This window comes from Vulpes vulpes, chromosome 12 (assembly GCF_048418805.1).
Source record: "Vulpes vulpes isolate BD-2025 chromosome 12, VulVul3, whole genome shotgun sequence".
NCBI lineage: Eukaryota > Metazoa > Chordata > Mammalia > Carnivora > Canidae > Vulpes > Vulpes vulpes.
Window position 1 is genome coordinate 169,578,431 of NC_132791.1, and position 8,947 is coordinate 169,587,377.

General features: G+C 57.2%; 1 protein-coding gene across 3 annotated transcripts; it reads right to left on the bottom strand.

Moving 5' to 3' along the window:
• Positions 1-1,223: 1,223 nt before the first annotated feature.
• ADAD2 (adenosine deaminase domain containing 2) lies at positions 1,224-8,056 on the bottom strand. 3 transcript variants are annotated; one of them, XM_072732073.1, is made up of 11 exons: positions 7,813-8,056; positions 7,561-7,704; positions 3,680-3,826; positions 3,324-3,434; positions 3,110-3,235; positions 2,856-3,006; positions 2,591-2,758; positions 2,238-2,467; positions 1,890-2,133; positions 1,537-1,678; positions 1,224-1,430 (listed from the first exon to the last, which is right to left on the bottom strand). In XM_072732073.1, the coding sequence occupies exons 1-11, from the start codon at positions 8,027-8,029 to the stop codon at positions 1,326-1,328; spliced, it is 1,785 nt and encodes a 594-aa protein (XP_072588174.1). In that variant the 5' UTR covers positions 8,030-8,056; the 3' UTR covers positions 1,224-1,325. The 3 variants fall into 3 exon arrangements, with proteins under 3 accessions (XP_072588174.1, XP_072588173.1, XP_072588172.1); XM_072732072.1 differs by having other exon boundaries at positions 1,537-1,657; positions 7,561-8,056; XM_072732071.1 differs by having other exon boundaries at positions 7,561-8,056.
• Between the last annotated feature and the right edge of the window lie 891 nt (positions 8,057-8,947).

Below are 8,947 nucleotides of genomic sequence, written 5' to 3' on the forward strand. Positions count from 1 at the left end.
TTCCATGCCTCCCTCCCAGCGTCTGGTGGTGGTGGCTGCCATCCTTGGCATTCCTTGGCTTGTGGCAGCATCACTGCCCTGTGTTCACATGGGCCCCCCTCCCTGTATACATCTGTCTCTTCTTACAAGGGCCCCAAGCACTGGATTAGGGCCCACCCAATTCCCCTATGACCTCATTTTAACTTGATTACTTGTGCAAAGACTGCTTCCAGGTAAAGTCACTTTGAGAGACTCTGGGGGGACATGAATTGGGGGTAAATGTTTAGCCCCATATACCTTCAAGCCCAGTGAGAGGGACTCTGTGCCCCACCCACTCACAAAAATCCAAAGGACCTGACTGGCAGGGACTAGGGCAGCTGTCTGCCTCCTCTCCCAAATGGGACCATGATGCCTGAGCCCTCTGGCACCTTCAACACAGGGCTGATGAGACCCGTGGAGCTCGCTGCGCAGGCCGGCACAGCTGAGGCCTCTGGCCAGCCCACGTGGGACCCAAGAGCAGGAGCCACCCTCCACTACCGCTCCTTCCAGGTCTGAGCTCTGGGAAAGGAAGGGACACCGGAGCCCCATCACACCCGAGAGGGGGATGCCCCCACGCTGCTGCCACAGCCCAGCCCCAGGAGACAACACGGCAGCCCCCTGAGCACACACAGGCAGGCAGGCAGGCCCAAGCCATGGCTGGTGGCACGATAAAGTAATTCTGTGTTTTAAAAAAATCACAGTCCCTAAATGGTGTCACTTAGGCTGAGTTCCCAAATCAGGGTTTAATACATAATCTAACTGCAGTTTCAACTTCCCCAAAAAGGTAGTCTTAACCGGTCAGTCAGGGAGTTTTCAGTCAGAGCCAATGAGTCTGCTACCTGGGTCCTCTCCACCCACTGCCCCCCAAAGAAAGATATGATATCTCCATGAAAAGACACTTTGCTTTTCCCCCAGAAAGCTTCAAACCTAGGGTTTTGTTTTTTTGTTTTTTTTGTTTTGTTTTGTTTTGCCAATAACTCTTACCACCACCCTCCTAGAAAAACTTCCCATCTTGTTCCACTCCTCTGAACACCTCTCTGCTGGAGTGGAGCGGCCCAACCCACGAGTCCTTAAACAAAATGTCTGCAGGCAACCCCCTCCTCCCAAAAGAGCCGACGAAGCCTAGAAGCACCAAAAACCATTCTTTATTTGAGTCCACATGTGCAGCAGCCCCACCACCACCATATAGGCCCCTCCCTGCAACTCCCACTTTGCCCTGTGCCATCTCCCACCCCTAAGAGCCTCCCCGCCTCTCCCCAAAAATGGCCCTCCTCCCGCAGGATCCAGCTCAGCTCAGGAGGTGGGCTTCAGCCTCTGAATTTGCCCACCAGTGGTTTCGAGGACCAAGCCCCCAGGCCCTGCTGGTCCAGGAGGAGAGACAGCTGCCTGCGGGCGTCCTGGTAGGGTCCAGCCTAGGACAGGACAGGAGGGTGGAGAGCCTGAGAGCTTGCTGGTCTGGTGGGGCTCAGGATGAAGCAGGCCTGGTGGGGGGGGCGGGGGGGGGGGCAAGGTGCTGACCTTGGCTGCCTCATAGGTCTTCAAGGCTAGGAGGCGGGACTTCCCCAGAACTCTGGCAATCTGGCGGAAGGCCCTGAGAAAGGCTGCCTTGCAGAGGCGGGAGGGGGGCCCGAGGCCAGCACTGAAGATGGAAACAGAAGGCCTAAAGACTGAGCTAACAGGCCCACACCCTGCCACTCACGCCACCTTTCTCACCACAGCAATCTTGGGGGGGTTCAGAAGTGTTACAGGGTGGGTGATGGAAGCACCAGCCATGGTCACAGAGCTAGGATTAGAACTGGATGTACCCACCTACCCCATGGGCAGGGAGCCAGGGACCCCTCACCACCAGCCCTCCCATGAGCCTTTCTTACTCGGCCTTCACACGCCCTGTGGCCACATCCACGACCTCGACATCGGTGTCCCCCAGACTCCAGTTAAGGCTCAGACTATGGCAGGTGTTGGGGATAGGATCCAAGGGGGCCACAGGGGGCCCCGCAAACAGGTGCAGCGTGGTACGGGCATAGGGGGGTGGCAGGCACGGCCCCAGGACCCTGTCTAGGCTGGGCCGGGTGTGGATGGCCCTGCTCAGAGTTGGGGGGTCGTGGCAGGGGTCGGCTGTGGGGACAGAGGCACCAGACAAGGTCTAAGTCACCGCCACCCTCTCCCACACACCACCCAGAAACCCCTTCCACCCTCACCTCAGCCCCCAGGGCCCTCACCCAGGACAAGGCTGGTGGCATAGAGGGGAGGCAGAAAGTGGGCAAGCAGCCCGCCACCCAGTCCCAGCACAGCCCAGCGGGCCAGCTTGTCACTGGTGGAGAGGCAGCCCACATGGGTGTCACGGAGCGAAGGCGCCACATAGCACACGGGCTTCAGCTCCCCACGGACATGGGCCTGAAGGCGGGAGGGCGGGCTATGTAGGAGGCTGCCCTCAGTGGATGGAGGGAGGCTGCAGAGGCAGGCAGGGGAGCAAAGGCAGAGGACACAAGCATTAGCACTACCTATCTGCCCCCCACATACCACCCTTCCCAATCCAGCCAGACTGAGGGACCCACCAGGGCTCCCCACGTACTAGATATCATGGGCGGCTCCCGTGGGGGTATTGCTGACATAGAGATGCAGGAAGATCCGGGGCTTGAGGGCAAAGGGGGGCCCAGGCCCAGGCTGGGGGGCCAGTACTGACCGTTCCTTGCCCTTGGCGCCACCCTGTGTCACCAACAGGAGCTGGCGGAACAAGAACCTGGGGGAGGCAAGTGGAGGAGAGTCTGGGCCACAGGGTCCCATTCCCTGAGCCCTGCCGGGGCTGCAGCCGAGTGCCTGCCCCGCCCGCCCCTCACCTGAGCAGGGCCCTTCGGGCCACCACCAGGCCATGGCAGTCGTGGAGCTGCCGCCCGGAGAACTCTAGCCAACCCGCACAGCTGCTGCTGCCCGTGCCCAGAGCCACCAGCTCATAGATCTCCTTGGCGTGGCCCTTGGCACCTGGGACCTCTGTAAGGGAAGGGGGCAGAGATGTGCCCACAAGGCACAGAGACCCACGGTATGTGTGTGTCTGTGGGGGCGCCTCCTAAATTAAGGGCTGGGCAAGCCTTACCTCTCTCCAGGATGACCGCTGCCACAGTCCCTTTACAGGCCCGGTATGGTGAGGTCTTGTCCACCAGACGGTCAAAGCCGGCGCTGACCACAGCCGCACAGCGCTGCTCATGGGTTAGGATGTTCTCTGCAGATTGGGGAGAGGGTGGAGAAGGGGACCCCACAGACAGTACCCCTCCTCACCGCAGGGCTGGGTGTAACGAGGGTGCACCTACCTACACTCAGAGGGGCAAGTGGAGGCTTGCTGGGGGTCTCTGAGGGCTCTGGAAGGGAGATGGGGTGGGTTGCCATGGATACCAGGGCCTGTCCTCCTGTCCTTTGTCCTTCTGGAAGCCAAGAAGTTCCATTAGTGGGAGTGTGGGGGATCATCTTCCAGAAACCCCAAATTCCTGGGCTGCACCTCTAGCGGTCCCTGCACCCCCAGGGTGGGCATGCTTCAAAGGAATTAGGGCAGAGGTCAGCTCACATATCCCCTCCCCAGTTCCCTGAGGGCGAGGCCCTGATGTCCAGATGGGCTCTGCGACAAGCCAGCCCCATGTGCGCATCCAGCTGGGTCACTGGTCCCCCTTACCCGGGCTCCCCAGCTGACTTCGGATGTAGTGGAGGGTAGAGACCGCTGCCACTGCCTGCTGTCTGGCCTCTGGCTTGCTGCTGGCATTGCCCGTGGGGCAGAGCAGCCCATCCAGCTCAGCACACATGGAGAAGGGGAAGCAGGGGTCTGTAAGAGGAGAGGCCCTGAAGAAGCCTCGTCATGGGCCCACCAGAGCCACAGCCCCTCTCAGCCCACCTCCCCCTGACCCCACCCCTACTTTGACCCCAAAACTATTGGCTGTAGGGCAATTTTGCTATAAAAGAAAATCAGGAAAAATAAAAAGAGGGGCATTCATTAGAAAGGACATAATAACACATGAAAACAAGTAACAAAATTAAAAAGACTACCACAAAATATAAAATGTTGGAATGCATTCAAAATGTGTAGTATAGGGGATCCCTGGGTGGCGCAGTGGTTCGGCGCTTGCCTTTGGCCCAGGGCGCGATACTGGAGACCCGGGATCGAGTCCCACATCAGGCTCCCGGTGCATGGAGCCTGCTTCTCCCTCTGCCTGTGTCTCTGCCTCTCTCTCTCTCTCTCTCTCTCTCTCTCTGTGACTATCATAAATAAATAAAAAAATTAAAAAAAAACTTGACTTTAAAAAAAAAACAAAAACAAAAACAAAAAAAAACAAAATGTGTAGTATGGATTTGTGTCAATACCGCACAAAGAATGGGTTTCATTTTGTGGACAGGAGCCAAGGCCTTGTCTTCAAAGCCTCTCGTTCAACATAGTCTTACATGTTCTTATTTCCTTGATTTGTCTACTTGCTTGGCAACACACTTTTTCTTTTCTCCCTAGAATTTCTTTCTTCATTAACAGAGAAATCAGTTTCCTAATACGGGGCTGTGTATTTGTAATGGAGCTCCAGATGGTGTGTGGAAGCGTCCACACTGTTGTTCGCTTGGGTGTATTGTCACCCGTATGCGGACAGTCCAGAGTTCTCCGGGTAACAGGGATTCAAACTGTATGGATCTCTGTGAGGGCCGAGATTTGTAGAATATTAAAATTGGAGTTCTGGGTCAGTGGAGAAATGAAACCAATCCATCAACCAATCTGATGAAACCAAACTGTCAACTAGTTTTTTATCTTTCACAGCAAAATTGCCTTATGGCCAATTAGATACGAGATGAAAATGCTCATGGCAAAGATGTCAAGAGGAAAGACGCTTATGGCCACAGTCCCTAGAACACCAGGCAGCAAGGAAGACCAGACTGACAGGAAGACGAGGCTGCAAGCTCCTGCCCACCCCGGGCACAGGGGGCCAGGCTTGTCGCCCAGAGAATCCTGACAAGCTGATCCCCGATAGCCTGTATGACCCCATGTGATAGCAGGCACAGACCAAGGGCAGGGAGTGTGGCCAGCAGTGCCGGGACCCATGTCCAGGGCTGCCCACTGTACCCCTCAGCCTGCCCCCAGGCACACTGCTCTGTTTCTTCTCTAGTTTGAAAGGTTCATCTACCAAATGCTATCATTTCAGGTGTGACTATGAGACCAGAGGCAGAAGAAGCCCCTGGAGCTGAGTTCACCTGGTGAAAGGGCATAAGTCTATCTCAGTTTCATGGTTCTCGCTGGTACTCGCTGCTCAATTATTTCCCAAAAGGAGTGCCCTTTGAGAAGGGAGGCTGCATCTCAGTACTCCTCGCTAGCGCTGAGATTTACTCCCTTTCAAAGGGCATCAGGAATGCCAACTAGCAGATGCAGGAAGAACACCGGCATCAGAGAGGTCCCTGGTGCCAGATTCACCACAGAGAGGACAGTGAAGACCCTGGGGGTGCCCTCCACCCCGAGTGAGCCCCTCCCGGCTAACACCGCCAGTGGCAGGACAGACAGATCGCGGGCCTCCTGGGGGACATGCAGCCAAGGACATGAGATTACCACATGCACTCCCACCCTTGATTGTAACCTGAACCCAGTCCAGAATAAACAAACCCAGGTGGAGGAACTTCCTAGAAAAAAAAAAAAAAAAAACCAGCCTTCACTCTCCAAAAACATCAATGTCCTGCACACAAAGGTGGGCTGAGCAACTGTTCAATATGACAGATTAAAGAGATGCGCAGCTACAGAACAGCTCATACCCGGCGGGAGAATGGCTATTATTGGGACAACTGGCAAAACCCAGATGCGAATGGTATTTAGCTAAAGCATGACATCAGTGTTAACTTTCCAGAATTTGAGCACTTACTGTGGTTGTATAAAATAACATCCCTGTTCTTAGGAAATACACTGTGGCGTGTAAGGGATAAATCAACTTCGTTTAGAAAAAGAAATGTATTTATATATTAATAAACAGGAAAGAGAAAGACATATACACAAAGCAGAGGCAACAAATGCTAACTGGATCTGGGTGAAGAGCTTATAGGAGTTCTTTAATACTACTCTTTAAACTGTTATCAAATAGGGACGCCTGGGTGGCTCCGTGGTTGAGCAGGCTCAAGGCACAGTACCAGGGTCCTGGGATCGAGTCCTGCATTAGGCTCCCTGCATGGAGCCTGCTTCTCCCTCTGCCTGTGTCTCTGTGCCTCTCTCTGTGTCTCTCATGAATAAATAAAATATTTTTTTAAAAATTTTATCAAATAAAACCTTAACTAAAAACCCATGTAACAGCAGGCAGGGGTGTCCTAAGCAGAGGGAGGGACAGAATGACCCAGTGGCTCACACTGTGCAATGCGGCTACCGCCTCTCTGGCCTCAGTCTTCCTATCTATAAAGTGGTGGGGATGATGCCTCCCTAGGAAACAGTGGTGAAAACTCAGTGCACTAGTGCCTGAAGCCCTTCAAACAGTTGCCTGGCCCATTGTCCACAACTCAAGAATGTTAGCTATTATCATCTGTACTGAGTCTGTCTTCCTATCTTCTGCACCCTTGGGGCTCCTGTGTTTGGGGGCTTTGATCCTGGAAAGGCTGCCTCTCCCAGGGTGAGCTAACTCCTAGAGTTAGCCAACAATGTCCCTGCGGACGCATCTGCTATAGAAACCAACCAATCCAGAGCTCATACTCCGACCATCAACCCCTAAGTCACCCCAGGGCCAGGTACTGGGCAACTGGGGACACCCTCATAACCCCAAAACCTACATAGTGCCTTGCCTTACACAATCCTAAGCTCACCCAGCACACTGACCCTACCTCAACCATTCCTTCCTGAGAAAACCCCGACAAAGGCTCTGTGGGTTTCTCTCCGGGCTCTTCTGCCTCCTGAGGAACCCTGGTCCTATCCCTTGTGGGCCCTGCCTGGCCAGCTGTGCCTCACACTCCTAGGGATCCGTAGTTCATTCTCCCATCACGACAATCATCTCCAGGCCTTACTATCCCTGATGAAAGCAAGTCCCAAGTACATTTTTAATATGGTCCCTTTTTTGAGCTGTTCATGTAGGATTCTCGTGGGCAGTTGCACAAATGCTCCCAACGCCCGGACAGAGTCTCTTACCATCTCCTTAGAAACTGGGAATGCTCCCGCCTGGAGGTTGGGAACGTGAATTCAGGGCCCGAGGTGGTCCTGGGTGAGGGAGTCAGAGCTCGGGGGCTTACACGGGGGAGAGGAGAGGACCGAGTCCCCAGCGCCTCTCCCTGCAGCGTCGTGGTCACCGAGCTGCGCTTCCTCGGGCCAGGGGCGGCCCCGGCTGGGGAGCCCCGACGTTGGCAGGGCAGCTGTACGTCCATGTCACTGGCCCCCAACAGTACACCCGGGCCGAGGGGCCGGCAGCTGACCGCTCCAGGCTTCACGTGGCCGAGAGCTGGTCCTTACCGGGGGCGGGGGCCGGGGCCGGGGCCGGGGCTCCCGCACCCTGGGGCTCGCAGCGGGTGGCCTGGCTCGCACTCCGACCCCAGGTCCGGGGGTGGGGGGGTGGGGGGGGGGCTCACCTGCCGTCTGGTCCTCGCGGAACAGGAGCGACACGCCCAGACTGGCGGCGTACTGCGCGAGCATGGCCACGGCCTGGCCCCGCGGCGGGTCCCGGAGCTGCAGGCCCAGCTGCCCGGCCGCCGCCGGGACGTCCCCGGCAGGCCCTGCGGGCGGGACAGAGACCCTCGGCGACCTCCCCAGCCGCGCCCCCGGGTCCTCCCGTGCCCCGGCTGCCCCCAGCTCCCCGGCCCCGGCCCCTGCCGCGGGCCCACCGTCCCCCGCCGCCGCCGAGGCCTGGGGCTGCCCGCCCCCCTTGTCGTCCTCCGCGCCGGGGGCCACCGCAGGCTCCCAGGGGTCCTGGCCCGGGCTGCCCGACGGCCGCCACGGGCTGGGCCTGGGGTTGATCTGCAACGACGCCGCCAGACGGGGCCTCCTGCGCCCACTGTCGTCGGCGCCGGCGCCGGGGCCGGGGGCGGCGGGAGAGGCCATGGCCGGAGGCGCGGACCGCGGAGGACGGCGCGCCGGATCTCACGCCGCCTGTGCGCTTTTACACGCGTCCGGCGGGCGCCACCCGAGGACCACGTGGCCCGGCCTCGAGGGCAAGGCAAGCCCCGCCCCCGCCTCAGTGCCGGCCAATGGGAGCCCGCAGAGCTACGTCGGACGCTATGCCCAGCCAATTGGAAGGCCAGTCTCCGAGTTGCCTCGGCCTGGATGCGGAGAACGGGTTGAGCGGTCTCCTGGCTAATCCCGCGTTCCCGGGTGGGCTTTCAGGCCAGGGAGCGGGGAGGCGAGGAGTGTGGGTGCTCCTGCGACACTGTGTTCTCCAGCCTGAGGTGGTCCTGCAAGGGGAAACCTGGGAAGGGGTCTAGGGGTGCAGGTCTAGAGCCTCCCCCTTGCTCCCGCCCCTGGATGCCCTGAACGGCACCCATCCCACCAGACCACCCCCAACCGCTAAGCTTGGGGGTGGGTGTCAGTGTCTTTCTTTAGCTGATAAATGTAGGTGTTCTCAATTGAGGCAGCCCCACAGCATCGTCAGGATCTACATTTAAAAACTGTGTACTGGGACGCCTCGGTGGCTCAGCGGTTGAGCGTCTGCCTTCGGCTCAGGGCGCGATCCTGGGCCCCAGATGGAGTCCCACATGGGGCACCCTGTCGGGAGCCTGCTTCTCCTTCTGCCTGTGTCTCTCATGAATGAATGAATGAATGAGTGAATACATCTTTTATAAAAAATTTTTAAAAATACAAACTGTATACTGCAGGCCTTTCTGAAGCTTCTAGCAAAAATTAACCATTTGGCACCACCCCCGCCCCTGTCCCCTGTTGTTTTCAGAAGGGATTTTAAGCTGTCTTATAAAAATACCACAAGACAGGGACACTTGGATGGCTCAGTTGGTGAAGCATTTGCCT

Excerpts from the sequence above, each read along its gene's own strand:
- ADAD2 (XM_072732071.1), bottom strand. The coding sequence starts at position 8,029 with ATGGCCTCTCCCGCCGCCCCCGGCCCCGGCGCCGGCGCCGACGACAGT. Across the intron at positions 3,435-3,679 it reads AAGTCAGCTGGGGAGCCCGG|AAGGACAAAGGACAGGAGGA; the intron begins GTAAGGGGGACC and ends CTTGGCTTCCAG. Across the intron at positions 3,007-3,109 it reads AGCGGTCATCCTGGAGAGAG|AGGTCCCAGGTGCCAAGGGC; the intron begins GTAAGGCTTGCC and ends CTTCCCTTACAG.